Raw genomic sequence first — 27,028 nt, 5'->3', positions numbered from 1 at the left:
TCTAGAGAAGTCTTGAGATCACCTTCTACAAAGTCAGGAAAAGGCAGTGGAACCTGCTGGTTGGTTTCTCTCCGTGCTCTGTCTGCTTTTGGAGATAATTTCTGATGTTTCAGTAGCCTTCTCCTGCTATTTGTACAGCTGTGGCCTGCTCTATTTTATTCTCCTGTCAATTATGACACCAGAAGTAGCAAATCCCTCAACTTTTCTATTTGTTTCATCTATCTTAGAGTTACTGTGCATGTGCTACAGAGCACTAAGAGCCAAGAGCAGGTGGATGCTTATGCCTACTGTTATTGTCCCACATCCTCCTATCTTGACCTATTTCCCATTTCCTTTGTGCCTTCTCCTTTCTAAAAGGTATGAGTATCCACTCTTGGTGATTTCTTCATTACTTTGTGCAATGGCCATGTCTCAGCTTTGGCTTATTCATACTTTTCCTGTAACAATTTTGTTTTACTGCTGTGTAGCTTTAACATATTTGCTTACAGCTTTCTGTGGTGTCCGCTCTGTCTTGGATCACTTCCTTGAGTACTTGCCCTCTGGTTTACCAAGAGCCTTTCTTCTTATAGACACTCAAAATGCTTTCAAATACCTCTTTTGCAACCACCTTCTACAAGCTGATCCCTACTTACTGTGATCAAGTGTCACCTCATCTTTTTCTTGGTCTTCCTCTTGGTCTCTTTGTTAGATAAACTAATTGTTAGCTGCATGAGCACTGGGTGTGTGCTTACATTAAGCATTAGGCAATGCTTTAATTGTTTTTAATTTGCATGTTTATGGTGATGAAGTGTTTCTGATTTGTGCTAACTATGCCTGCATCATCTCTAAGATGTGTATCTAAACCTTCCCTAAAAGACCTCAAAAACACTTGCAACTGCTCTAAATGGTTTGTTTGGTTGCTAATATTTCTTCTTCCCAAGCTGTGAATCAAACTTTCTTAATGCTTTTATTTTCACCTCAGATCAACTTTGTGCAATCTTGTAAAAGCTTAAAAAACATCTAAATTATTTTATAAGCAGCGAGTCCAAGAGTGTACGAAGAACACTGATGGCCAGTTATTAATTAGAAGGAAATAGATGATCAGCCAAAATGATGGACAGCAGAAGGAGATGTGGAGGCATGAGTAGCAGGTGATAGACCTGTTTGTTTTTTTGCTCAACCAGTCAGGCTTTACCAGCTTCCCATGCTCTGGGTGAGACTGTGAAACTCCTTCCACAGGGAGATACACCGAATGGGGAGAAATGCAAAGATGCAGCTGAGCAGTGGGTGGGCAGTTGGAAGGAAGGGGAAACTAAGGGACACACATCCATGCATGGATTTGGGAGGGAAAAGTGTGAGGATGGTGTGGAAGGGCAGAAACTGTATAAGGCTGCAGTTGGAAATGACAAAAACCACCCAAACCAACCAGATTGGCCCAGGACTGTTTCCCATTCCCAGTCAGAGGGGGAAGATGATCTGAGGATCTGAGACCTGAGGATGACTACCCGTCATGACATGCCTTCCTCTATCCTGACATGCTCCAGGCTGTTGTGTTGTTTCTTAGCTTATTGCCAAAGGTGAAAACACACTGTCATAAAATTTGCTCTAATATATCTGTCTTAATTAAGTCGTCTTGCAGTTTAGTTGTGGAGATGATACTTTCTCCACCCAGCTTCTGTGGTTTTCCCTGGCACGCGAACAGGGGATTTTGACCAGGATTGGAGGACGCTGCTCTGATTTGCAGCTGTAACTGGTCCCATGCCCAGACTGAGAACAAAACTCTTTAAAAGGAGAAGTATATATTAGGAGCTGCATAATTCTAAACAAAAGTGGAAAAGAAAGGAAAAGAGGAATAGGTGTTGTGGATTTGATAAAAACGGTTTTCTCAGGGGTTGGGGGATATCACAGAGCATACCATAAAAACCATGAGGAAATAATAGTTGAAGTAACAACAGAGGTTAAGATTCCCTGAGGAAGGGTTGTGTTTGGAAGGACTGTGCTGGCTGAATAGGAAATCACAGAATCATTCGTGTTGGAAAAGACCTCTTAGATAAACCACTCCAACCACCAGCATATCCCCATCATGCCCACTAACCATGTCCATCAGTACCACATTTCCATGTTCCAGAATACCTCCAGGGATGGTGGGCCCTAGGAGCCCAAATGGGCCAAGACTTCAGCTGGAAGAGGAATAGGCTGGAGAGGGACACCAGCAAGTTCAAAGAAAAATAGTGAATGCAGAATTGTTCTTTAAATTCCACACTATAAGAACGAAGGAACACTGAGCTCTGTGGCAGGGAGACAGTTCAAAATATTTCACAGAGCTCAGTGAAATTACAGAAGTTCAAAGCTGTGGGAAGCTGATAAGGTGGAGCACTGGTGGATTCAAACAGGGATGAGCAAAACTCTGGGACAAGAGGTAATCCACCAATGCTCTCAGCAGCCACCACATCAACAGGTCAGTGCTGAGTCAGCCATAAAAAAGGGAGTAGCTTAATCTCAGAACGTATCAGAAGATAAAATCGGAGCAGCCAAACATCACTGTCAACAGAGAGGATTAGGAGAAGACTCTGACTGCTCACCTCCTGTAGTACACTGAGCTCCTGCAGGAGGAACCTGAGTCAGAGAGTTGCTACCAAGAGGCACCTGAGCTGCTCCTGGGGAACTGTAGTGTGCTGCCAGGAAAGATCAAAAAGTTGCCCTGGAGACATCAGCAGAGATTATGCAGGGCCCATATGGCCAGGGGTCTGCGTTTGGATCCCATGTATTGAGTGAAAAAAGAGAATCAGCAATGACCACAAACTCAGTTTCCTGCAGGCACTGGAGTAGGAGGCTGGCACAACATCGGGGCACCAGTTAATTCTTTATGTAGTTTTGAAACTAAAGATGATGCTCTAAGAAGCTGAGAAATATAAATAATAAAGAAAAGGTTCATCAGAAGAGAGCAGTGTGAAAACAGGGCTGTGTGATAAAGGATGACAATTGAAGGGAAGGCTTGAAAAAAAAAGGAAGAAGAAGATATAAAGAGAAGTGCACTATATAAGGTCTATATAAGTGCACTATGTAAGTTCTTTACAGAGAGAGTAGTGAGGTGCTGGAACAGGCTGCCCAGAGAGGCTGTGGATGCCCCGTCCCTGGAGGTGTTCAAGGCCAGGTTGGATGGGGCCCTGGGCAGCCTGGTCTAGTATTAAATGTGGAGGTTGGTGGCCCTGCATGTGGCAGGGGGTTGGAGATTCATGATCCTTGAGGTCCCTTCCAACCCTGGCCATTCTGTGATTCTGTGATATAACAATGAGGGTACATTAACTCAAATATCATGGGAAGGACCATATATTAAAAAAGATTTGGAAAACACATAGTCTGCTTTTGCCCAAATAAACTTTGTGAGAAAATGTACCCAAGGAGGAGGATCCATGAGATGCAACCAGAATAATGCGCATCAATCATTCCGCATTGTGAATGAACTTACTGTGTGTTCTCAGAAGTGAGACAGCAATGGTCTTAATGATAATTTATCCATGCTACCAATGGCAACTGAGCTTTACGCAGTTCTGGTCTTTCTGCTTTCATATTATACTATTAAATCTATTAAACTTGTAAACAAGATGATCATATATTGTTCTGGAAATCTCTCAACACTGCCTTAATTAGGCAACTTCCAAATTATCACTGTCTTTTATGCCACATAACCCACAAACCATGATTATGGTCATATCTGGTCTTTCTTGTAGGCTTTAATTAACAGTGGTGATCACTTGTGCCTTTTAATTATGACAGCCCAAGTTTCTGAGCCTTTGATATGACCACCTGAGAAGGTCCTACAACTACACGTTTTGGCAAACTAGCCAAATGCTCCAGATAAGATGAATATTCATTCTACAGCAAGTTCTTAAGCTTTTCTCACTCAGAAATAGTGCCATCATATGGGTGGCAGCTGGGGTAACCTGCATCAGAGAAAGTCAGAAATGTTGCAGCAGGGATCATAGAAGAGGGAACTTGGAAAAGAGCAGTACTAGGACAGACTGACATCACTTGGTTTTGTAGGTAAAGTATCTTAGTAGGAAAAAAAATTGATGTTAGTCTGGAAGACAGGATGATGTAGACAAACTATTAACATTCATTCTGTGCTATGCAAAAGGCTTCCCAAGAGCTGGTTTGGATAGATTGGGCTGCTTAAACATTGTCAAGCAAAACTCTGTTACCATAAGAACAGGACAGAAAGTCCAGCGGGACCCATCAGACCTAAGAAACGCAACAAAAATCAGGACTGTGGACACGGCCACTCATACTGGCTATCTACTGAACTGCCCTGCACCAGCACAGCCAGGCACCAGGGGCAAAAGGAAGGTCCTTTTGCTGACTTCCTACAAACATATCATAGAATCGTTGCATATCCCAAGTTGGAAGGAAGCCACGAGGATCATTGAGTCCAACCCCTGGCTCCACACTGGAACACCCAACATTCAAACCCTGTTTCTGTCCAAACTCTCCCTGAGCTCCGGCACTGGGGCCGTGCCCACTGCAGGCTGTTCCATGCCCACCGCCCTCTGGCGCAGACCCTTTCCCTCACCCCAGCCGCCCTCCCCTGACACAGCTCCACGCTGTTGCCTCAGGCCCTTGGGCTCAGCTCTCCATGTGAGGAGATGTTGGCCACCACTCTTTGTAAAAGAGAAAACCAAAAGTCGATGCAGGACGTGCTTCTGGTCTGTAGAAGTGCACAGAGGTACTTCATGCTGCTCCATGAGCTCCTTACAATACAGCTCACACACGAGCACTGCCCTTTCAGTTAAACTGCTTCGTTATGCAGTTCTCCATTTCCACCACCCTGTACATTTGAAATGGCACGATTAAATGTTCCCATTTCTCTATGGGTTTGAAATGACACTGCTGAGTGGTATTGGAAAATCTCTCCGTGGTCTCCGGGTGCTCTGGGATGCACAAAACTTGGTGCTTCTTTGTCTGCCTTCTTTGTATGGTATCAGGAATTGTCGCTGCACAGTAACACTTTCTCTGTTATTACTAAGAACTCAGCAAGCATAATGCACCACGTAAAGTTTTTAGGAGAGCTTTGTTAGAAAATAAAACATTTGCAGTGGCACAGCGGGGAGAGAAACCGCACGGGAACTTCACTGCACCTGAAAATCACCAAAGCTTTCATTGAGGTAACTGCAGCAATGAAGCACAAAGGTAGATCATTCTCACTGCTAGTGCCAGCTTTAATTAATGGATAAACCGTTATTAGGCAAGAAAAAAAAAAGAACCAGTTTCAACAGAGCTGTTCCCAGCACCTCCTAGCTGAGTGACAATGGCGTTCCTTCAGTCATGTCAGATCGCCAGCAAGGATTTTGCAGCCTCCTCACTGTCTTCTTGGACTGCACAAAATGCTCCCATTGTGTTGCTGCGGTGCATTATCTGTGCAAAGCAGTCCAAAAACAGGCAACTGTGGCTTCATCTGGAAAGTATGTACTGCTGTGCTATTGGAAAAACAAGCGCAAGACCTGATGTTAAAACACATCAGAAATGCAAAGGCAGGTTTTCACAATGGTTTAAATTACAGAGGTTTCTTAATGTCTTTTGGAAAACATCCCCTGCCCTTGTGCCAGCACGGAGTTGCTGGACTCCTATGGAGACTTTGGCCAGTGCACAGTACCCATCACCCAGGTATAAGCTAAACACAATGAACGTCCCATCTGGGGCTGATTTATACGTTTATATAGATATGTATGTTTATAAAACCTTGAGGGGAAAAAAACCAACACTGAAAAACTGCATGAAGATCTTCTATATCCACACCCAGGTATGGGTTCTGGATCTTTCTGTGTTAGACAGCACTGTACTCACAGGTAATACTGCAAATGCTGAGGAATGTGCAAACCTGTGGATAAGTTCTCTGAATGTAATGTAAGGAATAAAGTAATGTGGTTTTCTTGCGAATGGTAAAACCCTAAGTGGTCTGATGTATGGCTAAACAGTCCTCTGAATTTTGTGGAAAAAATGCCCTCACCAAAGCTCTCCTTTAGATTCACCCTGCTCCCATGAGAATGGCAGATGTTTTCCTCACAACCCCAGGACATCAAACCAGGGTTTGATGAGCAAAATCTGCTGGTCCCACCCAGCCGTGGCTCCCCTTGCTGGAAGCTCCTCAGAACAACAGAATATCCCAAGGTTTTTGCCTTTCTATTCATTTTGATTTGCAGTAGCCCACACCCATGTGCACACACAAAGCAGAGGACCCTGCTGGCAGCACAACCACATGCAGGATTTATGGAAGGGCAGCAGAACCTGAGCAGCCACAGCTACTTACCTTTGGTTAACAAGGACAAATTAACTTGTGAAACTTCTCGGAACTGTAGGCTATTGAAAACAAAAGACCACTTCATTTTCCCATTTCATTTTTCTACTGTCACTACTTTTTGCTTTGAAGCCTTCCAGACTCCTATCTTGTGTACCTCTGTTCCTGCTAGCTTACCACAGCTGCACATCTCCAGAGACCTTTTTGTAACTCTTTTGACAGTATCAGCAGACAAAGGGAGAGCAACCAACGACGTCTTGCTGGATTTGTGCAGGGCTCTGACATGGTCCTGCACTGTATCTCTAAATTGGAGAGATACGGGTTTGAAGGGTGCACTACTCAGTGGACAAGGAATTGGTTGTGCGGTCACAGACAGAGGGTTGTGGTCAATGGTTGTGATCTATGTCCAGGCAGAGGCTGGACACAAGTGGTGCCCCAGGGACCTGTCTTGGAACCAGCACTCTAATATCTTTATTAATGACATGGATGATGGGATCAACTGCAAGTTTGCTGATGACACCAAGCTGAGCAGTGTGGTTAACACAATGAAAGGAAGGGATTCCATCCAGAGAGAGCTGCATGGGCTTGAAAAGTGGGCCCAAGTGAACTGAATGAGGTTTAACAGGACTAAGTGCAAAGGGTTGCACTGGGGTGAAGGCAATCTCATATATGTACAGACTGGGAGAATTCTTGCAACTCAAGCTGTTCTACAAGCCCATAGACTCCATGTTGTGGCAATGTAAGCCTGACCTGTAACTGTAGAAGCACTTGATGCATATCACATCTGCCTTTCGGAAACTCACAATCGCATCATTGTCTCAAACCAATATATATTTTTTGATTTTATCCTGCTTTTAGTTCAGCACTATCCTGCTTCCCAATTGAAACATGATTGATTTTTGTCCCAAAGTTGTTGTCCATTGTGTTATCTCTTAATACCATCCCAATTTGATAATACAACAGGCACAAAATGGTCTCATGCTAACTTTCAAACTATCATCAGTACTCAAGAGAAGAATAACTACAGAAATATCTTCTTGCTCCCATTTCACCACATGCAAAACACTTCCACAACATTCAGAAGAGTAGGAGGAGCTGGGTTTCCTCCAATGGACAGGTACAGGTGCAGGTATCTCCCTGTATCTGCCTTTTCTTCCTCATCTTACACAAAAGCACTGCTGTAATTTCCTAACAGTGTTAAATCAAAGGCTTTGATATGAGCACATTGTACTGCACTTCAGAAAGAAGCAGTGAGGTTGTAAAACACACTGAACAAGAAAATGAATAAATAAGAAATGAAGAACACAGTGCAAGAAAGACAGTTTTTCAAAAAGTCGTTATAGGTGTAATGAATAAACATAACACAGGGTTTAAAAAGAGGTGGTCACGTAAAAAAGAAGCCCCGTGATGAATTCTTCCAGAATATCCCATGATTTACCATAGAAGAATTGCTTGAACCTTGCTTCTTCAGCTGATATTCAAATAGAATACATATATGACAATAGCTGGAGCAGTTCTGCAACTTTCTGGGACTACTGGTGTTAAAAGTTCTCTTAACACACCAGGTGCAACCTATCACAGCAAGTCTATTGCATCTGAGGAAAAAATAATGGGATAAAAGGAGCAACATGAATTCGAAAGCAATTAAGCCAATTAATTTAACAGAATCAGGATTCATATCTCACAAGCAATTTGCTGTCAAGTTGCTCCCCAGAAGGGATTCTTCTGCATCCAATTAGTAGACCTATTGCACAGACCTATTAGCAGTTCCTTGCAAATTATCAGCTAAATACTCTGGGAGTAGTCAGTGATGGATTGTAAGGAACCAAGAGTGAAAAGGGAAAAGAGGAGAGAGGACAGAGAGGAGGGAGAAGACAAGAATGAAGAGCTAAAAATCAAGGGAGAAGAAAAAGGCTTTTAGCAGGACTAAGAACTGGGGTTCTGCATCCCAAAAAGCCAATTCAAACCCTGAGAGCAAACCTTGTGAAGAACTCCCACGGCATCCTTCTGCCTCTGCAAAGAGGTGGAATCTGCCCTGGGCAGCCCCAGGGAGGGGGGATGCTGCCAAACATGAATGCTGCATTTATCCCTCACTGGCTGCAGTGACCCTGGCACTGCTGGGGGGTCCAAATATTCTACAGGAAGTTCCTACAAAAAGTTGCACCAACGTAACGACCTCTTGTTTAGCTTGCAAGGAAAATGCATGAAAAAAAATCCATTCAAACTATTCTGTCATTTAGAATTTAATTTAAGTTATAAAACCCTCAATATGTGATCATTTGAACTAATCGATATGCACTCTCTGGAATTAGCTGACTTAAGCCATAGCAACATTTCTGACATAACATAGGCCAAAATCAAAGGAAACTTGGAATTCAGGTAGCTGATGCTGGAAGGGAGCGCAGTCTGTCCTCCTGCGGACTGGGAGGGATTCATTGTGCATAGGGTACAAGCTCTTGGAAGAGGAAAGCCAGGTCGACCTCAACTCAAATCAACTCTTCCTTATGTTTTCCAGTTGTTGTTGCATTTATCAACTCATAATTTGGCGTGCTTCAAATCCCAAGCAAATGTCAGCTAAAACACATTTCTCTCCAAGCCTCTCCCTTGACCTGTAGCTGTGACCCCACGTGGGATGCGGTGCTCCAAGGTGAGCTCTGCGTGCACCTGACCCAGCGAGGGGCTGGGACACCACACACCATCGGTCTGGCACATTCCTGTGCCTTCCCAAAGCTTTGTCTCAGACAGAAAACCACTCCCTTGCAACAAGGGAATCTGCAGCCAGTGGTCACCACTCAAGAACCGTAGGAGGGTGCATACTGATTCTCACCCATTTACTCCCACAACTTATCTTCCCAGGGCACTGGTTTCAGAACATGTAGATTCATTCTACCAGCGGAGTATCAGAAAGGATCACAGAATTTAGTACCTTTCTCATTAAAATCTTTTATTCATAAGCAATAATAAAAATGGAAGCAAATCTTTCAAGACACAATCAGGTTTTAAAATATCTCAGAATCAACACAAGTAATGTGAGCTAATTAATTATGACAATGCCATATGCTCTTAACGAAACAGGTTCGATCTTGAAAGTAATTGGAATCATCTACAGCCCAAAATACAAAAACATCCATAGTACAAGGAAATCATTCCCAAAATTAATTCACTATTGCTTAATAAGGCACCAAGTGTGGGTGCTGACCTCCCCAACTTCAGATGGTTAATGAGGATTGAGCCAGTCACTGTGGCAATGAAAAGCAATAGAAGAAACCTGACAATTTTAATTCAATTTTGGGATAGAACTGAGTTCAAAATCCTCCTTTCTCTTCACAAATCATAAATTAATGTAGGACAATCTCAAGTCACCGTCACACCCCCATCCCATGCTGAACAGATGTGCTCTCAGCCTACCACATGCATCAGGGAACGCAACTTATCTCAGGTCTCGCTCGTTGTCATCACACAGAGGCAGCACTGGTGTGTTCCTGCAGACATTCTTGCTGCTCAGCACCGTAACTAACTGAGCTGCAGTAACATGTTTCTGTGTCTGCACCTTCCGTAAAGAACAAGCCTTGAAATGCCCCTGAGCACTTCATTGAAACGAGTGCTTAACGTTTCAGAATCTGTGCTGTATCACAAGTTACAGGACCTGCTGGCACAAAGTCAGAAATGCTAAACTCAAGCAGTGCGGGTGCAATGCACTGCTACAGGTTATTCTTATTATCTGCATAACAATAATGCCCCAACGTGCCAGCTAAGTTCAAAATCCAGCTGTATTACATGGTACGTACATTTGTAAGACAACCTTGACGTGGACTGAAGCATACCAGTGCAGCTGCTGGAGATACTGCTGCTTTCAGGTATACATTCCATCCTTACACAGCCACTGTGCCTCCTCCTAGAGGGAGGGACAGCAATAAGGCTAAAGTGCTACATCTAAGCCACTGCATCTTTCTCTCTCTGCAGCAAAGTATCAGATACTTGGGGTCTACAGAGGAGTCCTAAGTAAACAATCATTGCTTCTGATAATGACACAAGGAACACAGAGGTGATTTCCCAAGACAATTAAGAAGGTTGTAGAGTTGCTTGGGAAAGCCTAGACAAATCCATTATACTCTATAAACTCCCAAAATAGCTTTTAATCAAATTACTTTATTTCTCACAGGCAAGCCTCCTAGAGCACGTCTGCGCAGCAATGCCTACGACAGCACCAACCCCCTGACTCGAGTTGGGGCAAAGACTCAAAGGGGTATCAAAGTGCATTGTCTGAAGAACCAAGCGGGTGTCTGGTCAGTCTTACTGAACCAGGGGGAAGGGATGAGGATGGATCTATTGACTCACATTCAGGTCATCACACTAGTACAGAAGTGCCAAAGGGGGGGAAGAAGGAGTAATCACTGAATCACTGACTTAGGTTGGAAGGGACCTTAAAGATCATCGAGCTCCAACCCCCTGCAACGGGCAGGGCTGCCACCACCAGATCAGGCTGCCCAGGGCCCCATCCAACCTGGCCTTGAACGCTGCCAGGGATAACAATTTTCTCCCCTGCACTGTGGAATGGTTACAGAGCTAATCTGAAGTGACCCTTAGTGCTGCTGAGGTCTCAGCTCACTGGTCAAAAAACCTGCTCTCTGCTTAGCACAACCTCCTATCTGCAGTCAGTGCTTTACTAATTAACCTCACTGCCACTCCGATTGGTAGTGAGGGCTCATTTTCTCCAGTGACAAACAGCTGATGTTTGCCAATTCCAGATCCCTGCATAAGCAAATAATTGTTCAAGTGCTGAATTTCAAAGCAAGCTGAAAAATGTGTTATTTAAAATATGATTGCGCTCCAGCATTGCACAGTATTAATATTGCTAACGCTACCTAGTGCTTACACATCCAATGCATATATATATAATGATCTGATACAGTTTTAACTGAACTTCTAACAGCTGTTTCCAGTTATTTGTTAATTATGTCACGACAAATTTGGACCAAATATTTCATTTGTCTCTACACTTGTGCACATCACTGCTTGCACATTTGGTCTCTTCTGCATGACCAAAAATCTCCACATTTTATGAAGAACCACTCTTCATTTGGTCTGTCCTGTAAGACAGGCTGTCCCTCAGTTAGATTTCATTTGTTTCTTCAGTTTGGCAAGACCAATGAGACAGTCATCTCTCCATTCTCTTCTGGCACCGAGGTGTTTTGGAACAGCTGGAACTTTTTCAGACATCGCCTGAAATAGAAAATTTAAGAGAGAATCAGAACTTACTTTGTGAGTAGTAAGCAGGATTGTTTTCCTGCTCTTGGGAATCATCAGATGCAGTAATGTTCAACACAAAGTGCAATGTAATCTATCAAAAGCAATAGGCCACTAATTCCTCATGTCTGACTGGAGATCAGTCAACAGACATGGGAAAAGTGCTCCCGTTGGAGAAGGTTGATCTGAAGGCTGCAGTGAAGGTGCCTACAGAAACACTGGTGCATCAGCTTCTTTTCCCCGTTTAGCCCACACAGCCACTGTCTCATCTTTTTGACAACAACCCCATATGAAGTAGGAAGGAGGCCACCTGGCCTTTTATGTGGCTAAATACGTGCTCTAAGCCAAATCCATGTACGCGTGTTCAAGGCTGTGGCTTCTCTTCTAGCTCCTAATAAATGTAATGATGAATACCATGTTTGTTGCAAACATTTATTTTAGGAGTGCCTGTTGCAATTTAAATGGCAGGGGAAGAGTTGTAACAAACCCAGAATTACGATTTTAGTTTTTAATTGGAAAATGAGGGAGAGAAATTAGAGCACTATTTCAGGATCTGAAGATAAAAGCCTGAACAAACCAGTGGGTAACAACATTTGTAACTAAATGGGTGAAAAAACAACCCTGTTTCTGAGTGCATAAACAAAGCTGCCCAGATGTACCTGCTATCGTTGAAATAAGAACAAAAGGCATTAAATGGAGGCCAGCTAGAACATTGGTAACAGATTTTCTTCCCAAGAAAAAATAGAGATAGAGATCATAAGGTCATCTTGGTCAAAACAGCAACCGAGGTCTTAGGTTTAAAGGTTAAGTGCTGAGAAGCTGAAGAAAACTTGGTGCTGCTCCCAATGCCTGGCAAGGTGCAGTCACTCCAGGAAAAATCAGTGGGAGACAAAAGAATAAGGGAAGAGATGTTCTACTCTTAGGAGAAGATTCTTGCAAACCCATCTTTGGTGCTGATGACTTTAGATAACAGACACAGAAACAAATGCAGAAACAAAGACAGATACTGAAGTGGAATCTTGTATTCCATAAAGAAACCCAAACTGTTTCATCCCAATCAAAAGCTTCTACTTGTGACAACTCTCAGTTGTTGATTGTTATAAGCAGACTATGTTGTTTGAGCACAAAAAACACTCTTTCCCTTTTAACATAGCAGATGTTGAAGCTGCATTAATATAAAAAGGCAGAAAAATGCTATGTTCCAGAGTGACTGCATATAGGGAATTAATCTGTGACAGTTAATCAAGATCAATTCATTACACATCCATGTTCTTTAGCAAAGTATTAAAAAAGACAACTATGAAAATGTAGAATAAGGCAATGGCAATACTTTAGCTACTTTCTATGGATGCACATAATATCTTGCATGGTGAGTATAAACAAATTGTTAGGTTTGAAACTTGAAAGACAAACTGGGTGCCAATACAGCATAGCACTTAAAACACATCTTATCTTTGTGCATATAAGCTATCTTACAGGACTGCTCACATGCTTGAGGTAAACATGCCTTTGTATGCGTTACAGACCAGAGATCTAGTTTTTAACTACACGAAGAACAACAGAACAGCTGGAGGAAGAAAACTACAGGGTTTATGCAGCAAGATGAGTAGGAGGAAGACAAAGGGAGGAAGGCTATTGTATAAGAAGAGAAATTTGGAGTTTTGCAGGTAATGACAAAGGACGTAGCACAGACAGGATAAGAAATTGTGTGAGAGATTTAATGTCTGTAACCCACAGCTGTTTAAAGCTGACTCCTCTGGCTAGTAATAACGTTACTCACCTGATCATATTCCTTTGATGTATTTCAAAGTGCTCTGAAAAGGGACTCAGATAATCATACATTTTGTACTGATCTTTTCGCTCAAGGTGCACATTCAAACAAGAAACAGAGTACAGATCCCTCTAACAGTAAATTGAAATTATACATACGTATAAGCTAACGTTCTTTGTTGTGAATGCCATTGCATTTATTGGCTCTATGTTTACCTGACTGATCTTCTGCTCAATTTCACCTGAAAATTCTGGAACCGGTCCGAAGGTGTTTAGAACAAGTTTCATACCTTCACGGTATCTTTCACAATAATTCGAAATACCTAAAATAAGAATGAAATGATCAGAAATTCCTACTTTAAATACAGTGTGCAAAACTACCTGTGCTTAAGCTTTGTCTTAACTTAGAATCCAGAAAAGGTGAGCTCTTATGCCTAAGTCAGCTCATTACCACCAAGGAAAAATGGGTTCTATCTGCTGCATTTTCATTAAGGTTCATGGAATAATCACTTAAGATACATCTTCACTACAAAACCAATAAACGCTACACACCAACAGGCAATGCTGGTGAGGGGTGCAGGACCTAACAGTGGTTATACTTGTGCTTTGTTACCTTAGACCAGAAAGCCTCCCCAGCTAGTGCACACAAGGAGTGCTCTCACCTCTTCTCTTCTCCTGCTTGGTATGCATTGTATCATTTGAAGCATCCCTCTTATGGGTTTTATTTAGTGACCTTGCAACAAAGCTCGAGGGGAAAGAGTCAAAGGCAAGGAAATCACCATATGGTGGTCTCCAGCGAAGGAACAAAGTCTGAGGAAGAATAGACAGATTCTTGCAGATCAGTACTTTGTTGTGCAACTGCGGATGACCACAGGGATTTGGCTTTTATGATAACAGGACTATCTCTGAAGGTCAGTGAAGGCAGTGCTAGGGGAAACTGTGATCCACCTGACAAAGTGGAGCAAACACATTTTGCCATAAAGCTGGCTAATTTGACAAGGAAATTATATCAGAACACCTAACCTAACCACCCTCTCTTTTAGTTTAAATCCATTCCCCCTTGTCCTATCACTACCAGACTGTGTAAAAAGCTGGTCCCCCCACTGTTCATAAGCTCTCTTCAAGTACTGGAAAGCTGCAATGAAGTCTGCCCAGAGCCTTCTCTTCTCCAGGCTGAACAAGCCCTGCTGCCTCAACCTGTTTTCACAGGAAAGATGCTCCAGCTCTCTGAACTTCTTCAGTACCCTCCTCCAGACCCAATCCAACAGCTCTGCATTTGTCTCGTGCAGGAAACCCCAAGCCTGGATGTGGTACACTTGCTGGGGCCTCACAAGGGCAGGGCAAAGGAGGATAATCCCTTCCCTCTCCCTGCTGGCTCCCTCTCTCCTCATGTAGCCCAGGATGCAGTTGGCCTTCTGGGCTGCAAGTGCACACTGCTGGCTCATGCCCAGCTTTTCATCCAGCAGGACCCTCAAGCCCTTCTCCACAGGGCTGCTCTCAAATTGTTCTTCCAGCCTGCACACATATCTGGGATTGTCCTGACCAAAGTGCAACACTTGGCCTTGTTGAATTTCATTAGGTTCATGAGAACCCAATTTTCAAGCTTTTCCAGGATCCTCTGGATGGCATCCCTTTCTTTGTGCATCAACTGCACCACCCAGCTTAGTGTAGTTAGCAAATCTCCTATTTAGAGGTAAGGATGTGGCGTGGAACCATTATCCCAGTGAAAACACTAAACTTGAGAGGGGAAGCTCTGAATATCCTGTAGAACCTTGTGAATATCCTCCTTTTCTGAGAACCTCAGAGACAGAAGAATTTTTGCCCTTCATTCTCATTGTTATCTAATTATCAAAGCAAAGACAAAGCTATTGAAGACAAAGTAGTGATGGTCACCAACCATACAAGAGCTCAGGAGATTGTATAAACTGAGAAGCATGAGCTTAAACTCACCATGGTCTTATCCAACCACAAAACAAAAGAAAAACTAAGAGAGTACCACATGACAGAATGTATCCTAGGCCAAGTCATTAAGCACTCTTTCCCAAACAGCTTGCAGACAGTTCCCTGGAATGCAATAATTTGTGATATGAATACCACAAAAGTCACACCTGCCTAACCCTAAATGATTGAGCTTGAAGGTGGATGAAGGAAAGAAACCTCCAACTACTGGTAACCATGAATCATAAACTATTTAACACTTGTAGTGCTCAGCATACCTCATAGCCTGAAAGTGCTGAAGTACACACATTCCAAATGGCTTCTGAGGTCAGTAAGATTATGGAGAACACGGTTGTTTCTGGACCAATTGGTGGAAGAACTTTCAAAAGACAGACAATTTCATTAGGAAATGGGCACTGACATTATAACAGCTGGGAGAACACATCCATTGCTTGAGAGTAACCAGGAAAGATTTGAGAGTACTGAACCCTTTTTTAAAAATGGATTAGAAACAGTATCAGAAAGAAGGAAACTGAGAAAAAGAGCAGCCTTCTTAAGTAGCTTGAACTCATGTCCCGTGCCAAGAGCATTCCTGTCAGCATTTTGTCAATCTATTTCCTTGTGTTATCCACCCATGGGGCACATCTGCTCCTACAACACGCTCTGGCATGTTTTGGCTTTCTCTAGCAGAAAAAAAAAAAAAGAGGCTATCTAGTCATATAGGTGTATCAGTGCACTAGTTACCTGGAAACTTTGTATTTTGTTCAATTATCTTGATTGATATGCAGCCCGAAACATTCAAGTTGTCTAGTGGGCTCCAAAATACCACTGATGGAAGCGTCAGAAATATTTGGGAAGAGAAGCATTAACTGCAGAACTGCCATGATCCAATTCTATCTCTTCCATTGAGAGAATAAGCAGTGATCATCCTCCTGCCTAAAAACTCTGCAAAGGACCACTACTTCTAGGCATACTGCCATGTCCTGCCACTAGTGTAAAGGGCTGGTCTGTTACCTCCTAACAACTGGGTTCACAGACTTGCACCTGCAGCCAGTCTGGAACAACCTACAGGGATATTCTAGATGACACTCATGCACCAACCACAGGAAGGTAGTATCTACATTCTACCTTGTTCATGTGAGCTTTTTTCTTCTAATTTTGAAGAGTTTGAGCAAAACATTTGCCCCCACATCATGCAACACTATAGAAAGTTCCCAGATACAGAAGTAGAAATTGCTGAGGCTGGAGTGCAGAACTATGTGGACACTTTGCAAACTCACTTGCAAATTACCAGAAAAGAAGAAATGGATTCAGTCAAATACAGCAATTCAAGCAAACCCACACAAGCAATTAGTAATTGAAGGAATGGTAAATGAAGCAGTGTCAATTACCAGTTATTCTGGTGCTTAAACAGCTGACACAGATAAATGACACCTAGACCAGTGCTGAAAAGTTTGGGATCAGTAACTTTCCTCAGGCTAATGGAAACATGCTCACAATCACCAGGTAAGCCTGGCAGTAACACTATGGATCTGAGAATTTCTGATTCTAGCGTAGCCAGGAGAAGGCAGGTGAGAAGTCTCTGTGTTATGAATGTATTTCAGGAGCCTCAGTTTAAAGAGAGAACCTTAATAGCTTGGGTAGAGGAATCTTTGCACTTGGCTGATTCGCTTACCCGGTGGATGTGAACTCCTGTGCTTGAGATGGCATTCAGAAGTTCACTCAGCCAGCTAATCTTACAAATCGAGCTCCTGGCAACTCATCTGCAGCTTGAACGAATCGCAACAGCTTCTGGGTGGGTGCATCTCACCAAGGCAACACAGACATGCCAAATGCAGGTTGGTTAATACAATTCACTCATTGCATGCAATGTAGGAATGAAAAGAAGCCTTATGCAAAGCCATCAAAATAAGAAAAGCTATAAAACCAAAATGTTATGGATGTAGAGAAGAGCGGCAACACTACAGTTCATCTCAACATCGTTGCTACAAGCAAGGCATGAACACTGCATGCCAAACAGGGGCGAATGCTCTGTGCAAGCAGCTTTCAGTCTTAGGAGAAGGAAACACTCAAAGTTAGAATACATTCATGATTTCACTCAGAGGCAAACAAACAAACAAATAGATTTCAAAGTAGCTACCTTGCACTCCCAGTGCAAAATCTCAGTGGAGCAATGCAATGTGTGACCTGATGCAAGTAAAGATCAACCCTATGCTACTAGCTTTAAGAAGGCACTTGAACAATGGAAAATACTGTTGGAAAAGTCACTTTGCTTTGCAACTGCAAACTCAAAAAGACAAATATTTGACTCCAGGCCTTCAGACTTACGAGTTTCTTCAAAGGTCAGGGCTATAAACAAAGGTGGATGAGAAAAGCACTTGACTGGAGCACAGGGACAAGAAGATGGGGGACAAGAAGATGGAGAACAAGTACTACAGAATCCCTCTAACTTTAATCCTTGTTGATACTCCCCAGGTAACACTTTTAGCTTGATGAATTAGACTCAATAAGCAGTATGAGACAAAAACAGGTGCACCTGGAAGCTGGAAAAACAGGAGAAAGATGGCACATGAGGCCACCACCTTTCCATGCACCTAGTGCTGTGTCCCATCTTCAGCCATTGCATCTCCAACAAAAAAGGATAAGCAACTTACAGCACAGGGACAGCAATACTTTCCACTTGCCCACATGGCTTGCCATTCCTCTGTGTAAACCTCTCTCTTCCTTTTACACTCACCTCATCCATGTTGGAGAAAAGGGGCTGCGGGAGAAGGCAGACATTTTGCAGCAGACACCTGAGAACCATAACCACAGAACAGAAATACCCCCAGGGAGGGCAGGAGTTCCCTGAATATTCATCCCACCACATGTGGGAACTGTGTTGAAGAGGAGAAGAAGAGGAGTGAATAACAAAGTGTTTAAAGGAGCAGTAGGTATAGATTACAGAGATGAAAAGGGGTACATCCCTGTTCCACCCAACATTTTTTGACTGTACAGTGTATTTACAAGAACAGGTTATCACAAGCTAGAGGAGGATGTTCATTCTCAGTTGCCCATATCTATCTTGCCCAAGAGGAAATGCAAGCCTCTTTTATACCAACTACATAGGAAGAATAAGATCCACTGCTGGTTTTCAAGTGCTCACCTGAAGGACTTCCACTGGTGTAGTACAAACATGGGTATTAGTGAAATGCCTCTAGTTGCATCATCAAGATGAACGGGACACTGAGAAAGGAAAAGGAACTCTCGACAGGCATTTAGTTTAGAAGCATGCAAAAAATACTTTGCTGCCCTTAGAAGTCCTCTTCAGAGGTGGGGTCCTAAATACCAAGGCAATGGGATTAATAGGAAAAAAGAAGGTTATACCTGACAATATAAAAGGTAGGTTTGTTCAAGCATTATTACATGTAAGTATCTTCGAGTAACAGCTTATTGCATGCTAAGTCTTCTTTGTAAGAAAGGCAACAGGCATGAAGGCTGAAGGATGCGAGCAAATTAGCTTGGTAAACCAGTCTGGCAGGAAGGCACTGAAATATTTGCGAGAGAAAAAAGATAGAAGCATGAACTTGACTACTCTGAACCTGAACAACATATTCAGAAGATACATAGTGACTCAAAAAGAGAAGGAAAGACAGTCAAGCCGCTGACACAACAGCATCAACAACTTGAGAAGGCTGGGGTGGGGTGATTTTAGCAGGTAAAATTTCAGAAGTGGTTGCACTTGTTAAGGCTGAAGATGATTATAGATAAGAACAGAAGAGGTGTACTTCAGGAATACCATGGAGGAATTTGTCATGGTTAGGGCATGTCCAAGTAAAGATGTTCCAAACTCTGTTTTGCTGAAAGAGGTATTATGTTTCTAGGCGTTGTAGGTTTGAAGAAAACCATCTGCATGTAATTCCACATAAAACAAGAATGTGTCTGAATGAAGAAACAGAGGCAGTCCTCCTTTTCTTTGATTTGACTACCTTAACTTGCAGAATTTTGCACCTTCTCCTTACTTGCTTGTAGCACAACAGTTTCTGAAATGGATTAAAGCTTGGTTTGTTCCAAAGGATGTGGCAATGAAAATAATCTACACTTTAGAACTAGCCAGCACATATGTCTACAGTAATTAAGATAAATGCTTGGCTATGTTTTGTCAAGTCAGGGGAGAAAAAAAATCTCCTTGCTTACAGTTATGGCTTATGATTCTCCCTCTTTTGTTTTGATGCTTTGTACTTTTTGTACAAAAGAACTGTACTTTTAAGGACCGTGAATCCATGCCCACTTCCATTCTGTTCATTCTGTAGACAACTACACAAATTTCACAATGAGGGCTAGGCAGAATATGAACCTAGAATGGTGTTTTGATAAATGCAAGATAGCAAAAAAAGCAACACAGATCCTTCAACTTCCCTCTATCCAGCTCTTGTGCAAGTATTAGCAGGTTTAGACCAAGATTAAATTACAATTATAGCTCACTAAATAACACACTAATAAATTAACTGATCTAAAACAGCCAATCATTAAGTATACATGAAGAATTTTCATTGCAGATATATGAAACACCATAGATTATGGCCTAGCTTCTGCTTTTACAGATCATTTTTCATTTTTTCCAGTGGTTTAAAAGAAAGTGACAATTCAAGAACCAGGAGATAAAATCTCACTGAGGCCAGACCCTCTTCAGTATACTTACGGGTAGGCAGTGGGAAACAGTTTCTGTCTATATTTACAGTTTGGCATGGGGAAACAGTTTCTGTCAATGAGTGAAGTTTGCGAAGATTATGTGACAAATGTGGATGAAAGTATATTTTAATTATATCGGCACACATGCAAAAGGACACTGTGTCTGCTGACATAATCCCATAATAAGTAAACAGGTCAAGTGACACTACTCAATTCTATGGCTGTTGCTTGTAAAGGAAGTTAACAGCTTTTGTTGTGATACTGCCATGTGAAACCGTAAGATGACAAATCAAAAGACAGCTTACCGGGCTGCATTAAAAAAGGGGTGGCCAGCAGGAGAGGGAGGTGATTGTCCCCCTCTACTCAGCTTTGTGAGGCCCCAGCTGCAGCAATGCGTCCAGGCCTGGGGCCCCCAGTACAGGAAGGACGTGGAGCTCTTGGAGCGGGTCCAGAGGAGGCCCCTAAGATGGTCAGAGGGCTGGAGCACCTCTCCTATGAAGAAAGGTTGAGGGAACTGGGCTTGTTTAGCTTGGAGAAGAGAAGGCTCTGGGGAGACCTCATTGTGGCCTTCCAGTACTTGAAGGGAGCTTATAAACAGGAGGGGGAACGGCTGTTTACGAGGGTGGACAGTGATAGGACAAGGGGGGGATGGTTTTAAGCTGAGACGGGAGGTTTAGCTTAGATATCAGGAGGAAGTTTTTCACACAGAGGGTGGTGATGCAGTGGAACAGGTTGCCCAAGGAGGCTGTGGATGCCCCATCCCTGCAGGCATTCAAGGCCAGGCTGGATGTGGCTCTGGGCAGCCTGGTCTGGTGGTTGGTGACCCTGCACACAGCAGGGGGGGGTTGAAACTCAGTGATCATTGCGGTCCTCTTCAACACAAACCATTCGTTGATTCTATGAAATCAACACATTTAATTTATTTAATTTATGTTTAAACGAACAATCAATATTAGAATGTTAAGTAATTTGAATGTGCTTTTTTTAAAAAAAAACCAACAAAAAAAGGTCTGCCCTCATACCTATTGCCATTTAGTTCTACAGTTACTGCTTCTGCTCCTTTTAATGACTTGGTATTGTCACTTTATTCCATGTTGAAGACTGCTGGCTCACATCTATATATTCAAAATTTCTATTACTCATGCAGGGACTAATTGGTAATATAAGGTGGCCTAAATGACAACTTTTGTTAAGACTAGTTAAGAATATGCAGGAAAGGACACAAGAACTATCATGGAGGAAGCCCAGCATTAGCACAAAAGAGGATCATGGGAAGATTCTGATGTATGGCATCTCACATGAACACGACTTCAAAAATCAATAGATCAATCCTTGGAATATTATTTTTTATCCAAAACCAAACAAAAGCATCACACAACACTTAAGGAAGTCTTCCTGGCCTTCCAGGAGCTCTCACAAATGTTCCTCTCACGCTTCTTGAATCCCTACTACCTTTCCCACAATGATTAGCAGTGAGTTTAAGACTGCGGGAAGGCTAGAAAGGTAAAGATGTTGGGGAGGCTAATAGCAGCAGAGAAGATGTACCTATCTCATTTCTCTCTACTGCTCAAAAATAGACACTAACTGCCACAATGAATCAGAAAGAGTTGTCCTGGGCAAGTGAGGTCCACTATTCTGTACTATGGGAAGCAATATTGGGCAAAGAAGTTGGCAGTGGTACAGAACTATGACCGTAAGCCATTGTGTGTCCTGACATCAGCAACGCTGACAATTTTTAATGTCTTTGATGAGAGCAACAGCTTGAGTCATACTGCCAGCACATAAACAGGAGCAGCTCCAGACTCAGAGAATATTTGGCTGCCAGACTGGGAGTGAAGCAATACTTTTCAGGATCAAAGTTACTGAGTATACACAAAAAACACCTTGTTAGTAACTGTACTAGTTATTTGAGAGTCATTTTTAATTGAAAGAATCATAGAATGGCTTGCGTTGGAAGAGACCTAGCCTAAGATCATCAAGTTCCAATCCCCTGCTGTGGGCAAAGCTGAGCTGAGGCTGCTCAGAGTCTCATACAACCTGGCTTTGATCATCTCCAGGGATGGGGTATCCATGGCTCCTCTGGGCAACCTGCATCAGCGCCTCATCAATATCACAGGGAAAGATTTCCCCCACATCTGATCCAAATCTCTCTTAGTTTAAAGCCACTCCCCCTTGTCCTATCACTATCAGACTGTGTAAAACATCTGCCTCCCTCCCGATTAAAATCTACTTATAAGCACTGGAAAACTGCAAAGAGGTCTCCCCAAAGCCTGTTCTTCTCCAGGCTGAACAAGCCCAGCTCCCTCACCCCATCTTCATAGGAGAAGTACTTCAGCCCTCTGAGCATCTTCATGGTCCTCCTCCGGACTCAATCCAACAGCTCCACATTTTTCTAGTGCTTGGGGTCCCCAACCTGGTCACAGTGCTCCAGCTGGGGCTCACAAGGGCAGTGCAGAGGGCACTCTCTCCCTGCTGTTACCCCTCTTTTCATAAAGCCCAGGATGTTGTTGGCCTTCCAGGCTGCAAGAATTTTCTGCTGGTTCATGTCCAGCTTTTGGTCCACCAGGACCCCCAAGCCCTCCTCCACAGGGCTGCTCTGAAGAAAATATTCTCCCAGCCTGTACACATATCTGGGATCACCATGACTCAAGAGCAACTCCTTGCACTTGGCTGAATTTCATTTGGTTCATGAGGACCCATTCCTCAAGCTTTTCCAGGGCCACTATCACCTGCCCCACTCGGCTTGGTGTCACCAGCAAACTTGCTGGGAAGTACTCTCAATCCCGCTGCCTATGTCATCGATAAAGAAATGGAAGAACACCACTCTCAAGACAGTCCCTCTGGGGGACACCACTCATCACCATCCTCTACTTGGACATAAAGCCATTGACTACAATTACCAGGTTGCAACCATGCAACCAATTATTTTATTCACCAAATAAAATATAAAATATGGTAGATAAAGGATTCCCAAGAATGATTCAATATCTAAAATTGATTTAATTTTTTTTTGTACTTAATTTTTTTTTTAAATGTTTCTATGTTTTAGTTGAGGCTGTTTAACAAGTTACTCTTTCAGAACCACATGCACATGGATGAACCCTCCAGAGGATGCTATGGCAGGTTAGTAGAGCTGGGTGCAAGGACTGGACAACTTTGGACTGCAAGACTCCAAGTAGACTGCTGTGATTAGGCTCATGCAATGAGCATATGTTCTGTTCAGTATGCTTTACTGACAGTAAGTCTGAAATCACTACAGAGAAGATTGAAAAGCTTCCCTCCTCAGAAGCTTTTAGGAAGACACCTCTACTTGGAGAGGGACATTTCCCTAGCAATGCACCAAACACAACTGAAAGCCTCTGCTAGAGAACCCATAATATCACATTAATCTCACAATTGGCAAGTTAACCTCAAGAGACATAAATTTGTGTCAAGCAATCAATCAGCAAGGGGACATAAAATAACACTTCTAATTGCACACTAGTATTTTATGATTCTGCTTTCTTATCTTTATTACTGTATCCTTATATGTTGCAGCAGTGCCTAAAAGATCCAGCAATGGGACAGGGTCCTACCATGTCGGGGACCACCGAGAAAAGGAAAAAGATACAGCACAAGTAAAAAACAAAAAATGTATTTAGTTAGGAAGTAAAGATCATTCATGCTTTACCAATTTGTTTAAATGCTTGTATTGCAAACCTGTGATTTTGATTACATTTTATGTAGCTAACTTTTTATTTAGCTTGGATTCATATGTACAATTTCCAGAAACGTACAAAACCCATTTTTATTACGCAAGGTAGATGTTGGTCTACCACCTGATTGCTTTAACTAAATCAACTTTGTATATACAGTATTTTGTGGGCAGAACTTGTTTCACTTCATGCTAGCCAGCCTAAAGCAAGCCAGCTCCAGCTGTATTCACACTGGATCTTAGCCTACAAATTCTGCAAAGAAGAGGAAGCCATCTACAGAAAGCAAGTTTCACTCACACTGTCTTCCTAACCCGCTGGGAGGTGCTCCCCCTACTCAGGGTCTATTGTTTCACAAGCCTTTTGGAGAATACAAGCATATATGCTCATCTACATAGCCAAGAAAGTAATTTTTCTGTCAACCTTCTCTCCTGCAGGACCACCTGTGATGTGCTTCTTTCTATCACACAGTAGTCAGAAAGTCGCTGTTTACACTGGACTATCAAACGAACTTTCTAAATACTTCCTTTTCCTGACACTCAGACAGTTCTGAACTATGCGTACAGCAACGCTGGCAAAGCACTGGGAGAAATCTTAGAAAAATAAAGAACACAGGTGGTGTTTCAATTAGATTCAGTTTTCATCCAGTTGCTTACAGAATAGTCAGCATTCATTTCCTTCCATCTGATCTTGAATTTTATACGTGTTCCTTTTTTCATCATCAGAGTCTGAAGAGAAAAGTCATAGTAGCAGCAGACCTAACCCAGTTTGTTGTATAACACTTCCAGGGTCTTACACAATAGAAGCCTTTCCCCCGTTTGTCTCATTTTAAACTACCTACCTTCTGCATTAAGATGCATGGTTTCCAGAGGTCCAATAAACGCATATCGCATTCCCAGTCCATCAGACATCACAATGTCTAGATCAGTAGGAGATATTACTCCTTCCTAAGTAGCAGGAGGAGAACAGGAAAACTTGTGAATGCTGAGTCTTAATGCAGAACTGGCTGCTTCTTGTACATAATTTAAAACCAATTTTTAAGGAAGTACTAAAAATTGAGGCTAGAAGTGTTTGCCAGAGAAGTGCAACTGTTATACAAGTTGTCTCATAGTTCACAATAAACATTAATTCACTTTTTAAAACACATTAAGATCACTGCATTTCATAACCCAAATTCACTTAAAAAAAATGTATATACACTGCTTTTTTTATAATATCAACTGTCTGTACACACCAGTTTGTCTGATACTACTTACAAAAACTCATGTATTAAAATTAAATTGATCTGTTTATGTCAGCCAATGCATCTTTTGCTTAGAGAGCCAGAGAGCAACACAGCACGCGACCATGAAGAGTTTATACCAGAATCCAAGTTCTCTATCTGCACTTTCAAATACATAAGTTCTGGCTGCATCTTGCAGCTCCCTTCGTGTTTTCTTAGTTCAGGACTTTCCAAAATTAGTAGAATGGGGGAGCAGCACCAGTACTACCCTGAGGCCTCCTGAAAAAAAGGCTGGGACCAAATACGCAAGTAAAGCAGCTGCCACTCCTTCCCAAAAAACTCACTGAACATTCAACCTGCCCAGCCTCAACCTGCCCAGGTTCTTGGGTTCATTGCCAGACTCAATTCTCAGAGCTGGCAGGACAGAGAGTATGTAGAATTTCTCCAGTTAAACATTGAATGCTGTTGTTCCACCCACACTGCGTCATGTACAGGAAAGCCAATGCCACCATCAGGTTAGGGCAAGCAACATGAGGACTTATAAAAAACATGCCACTGTTTCACTACTTTACAGCTCTACTTAAAATATTTATTATATGAAGTTGATTTTCCACTTCCTGGAAAGGGCTGAACAAATTATAACTTCTAGAAACTGAGCTTTATCTGATGTAAGAATTCCCCCTCTATTCCCAAGGACACAAAAGCATTTCCTTCTGGTTGTTAAGGTGAGACAGTTGTTGAACTGTTTCTGCTTTGCCTTCCTAACCTTTCTAGAGGTGTTCTCCCTACTCAGGATCTCTTGGTCCTTTTGGAGCTGCACAACACAAGTACACTTGTACCAATCTGCTTGGCCAAGATATGACATTCTCTGTTAACTTTCCCTTACTCAGGACCACATCTGACACTCTCCTTTGCATCACACGTGATCAGCTAGAGTCCTGACCCGCTGCAGACTTTGACATCTGAGATAGACATCTAGGTTCTTTGTGATCACTAGGGAGAGAAATGAAATCATCATCCTAAAGCATGTATCTAGAATAGGTCAGATGAGTTGTGTTACAGAAGTGCCTAATTGTCCTCCCCCACTGAAAAATGAGTAAGAAGCTTGGAACTCATCAACATCTACACTGTAGAAACCTCATCTTAAACGAGTTGAATCCCATCCACAGTGTCTTCCTTTGCTTGTCAGCCACATCATTTATTGTTACTTTAAAAGAAAATGGTAAGCCAAGAACCAAATTAACTTTCCCAGCTGGCCAAAGAAATCAAGTTTTACCATCTCAAGTCGAAATAGAACCTTTTATAAAATTCAATCCCAAGTCTCAATCTGTTAGTAGGGATTGCTCCTAACAAAACTAACCCTGGTTGAATCACTGTCACAGGTGACTTTTGAAATCTATCTTGAAAACAAAAAGATAACATGATTACCACAATCAACCCACTGTATTTGCAACATACGGCTCTGGCAACAATTTAATTAGGCACACAATGGCAGGGATAAGGAAGCGTTATTTTTTTCAACAAGTAAGGCACAGGCATAGTAACCTACTTAGAGGAAAATAAGGTCTGTGCAAAGACATGACTGTGTGCAAGCCTCAGCATTCAAGTTACAGAACCAGTGTTCGTTTCATAAACAAAGCTTTCAGAAAACGCACAGTGCCTTTCTCCTGAAATGGCAACACAACTTCTCTTAACAAGAATACCAAAGTCAACAAAAGCAGTCTTCTGCTTAGAGTGCTTCATCCAAACAATGAGTTACACTGGTGAAGTTGTGCTTGATGACTTTTTTCTTTGTTTGACATGGATTTGTGGACAAAAGATTAACCACAAGTTCTATACAAGCAGTGAACCACCGTAGCAGTTAGTATTATGCTTATAGCTTTCTGTTTGTTTTTTGAAGTTAACAGGCTCAAAGTGAAACTCTTGAAATATTTTAGGATCACTGTAAATTATTTTTAAAATGAAAAAAATTATTCCCTTCTTCTGATAATAACCTCCTATTATTCTTACAAGTGAGCTCACCTTTTCTTTGCCATATAGCTTCTCTTAAAGAAAAGCCTTTTGCTTTTTTCAGTTCAGAAATGAAAAACACATAAATGAGAAACAAGTTTGACTGTCTTCCCCTAGGGGATAGCTACTCCCACTTATGTTCAGATCATAAGTTGGTGGAATGAATCAGCAGGGTGGGTGCAAGGTCAGCAAGGTGTCTTCCACAAA

General features: G+C 42.3%; 1 protein-coding gene across 1 annotated transcript in view; it reads right to left on the bottom strand.

The window, feature by feature from the left end:
- Nucleotides 1-9,197: 9,197 nt before the first annotated feature.
- Nucleotides 9,198-27,028, bottom strand: part of CRYL1 (crystallin lambda 1) — a 51,005-nt gene continuing 33,174 nt past the window's right edge. The window contains exons 6-8 of the mRNA XM_048933406.1: nucleotides 24,431-24,536; nucleotides 13,505-13,611; nucleotides 9,198-11,494 (exon numbers count right to left, since the gene is read on the bottom strand). Of these exons, the coding sequence (XP_048789363.1) occupies nucleotides 11,381-11,494; nucleotides 13,505-13,611; nucleotides 24,431-24,536 (327 nt within the window). The 3' untranslated portion in view covers nucleotides 9,198-11,380. The remainder of the gene's footprint in view (nucleotides 11,495-13,504; nucleotides 13,612-24,430; nucleotides 24,537-27,028) is intronic.

Source organism: Lagopus muta, chromosome 1, assembly GCF_023343835.1.
Source record: "Lagopus muta isolate bLagMut1 chromosome 1, bLagMut1 primary, whole genome shotgun sequence".
NCBI lineage: Eukaryota > Metazoa > Chordata > Aves > Galliformes > Phasianidae > Lagopus > Lagopus muta.
Note: the sequence above shows the minus strand (reverse complement) of the source record. Positions and strands in the feature narration are given on the sequence as shown.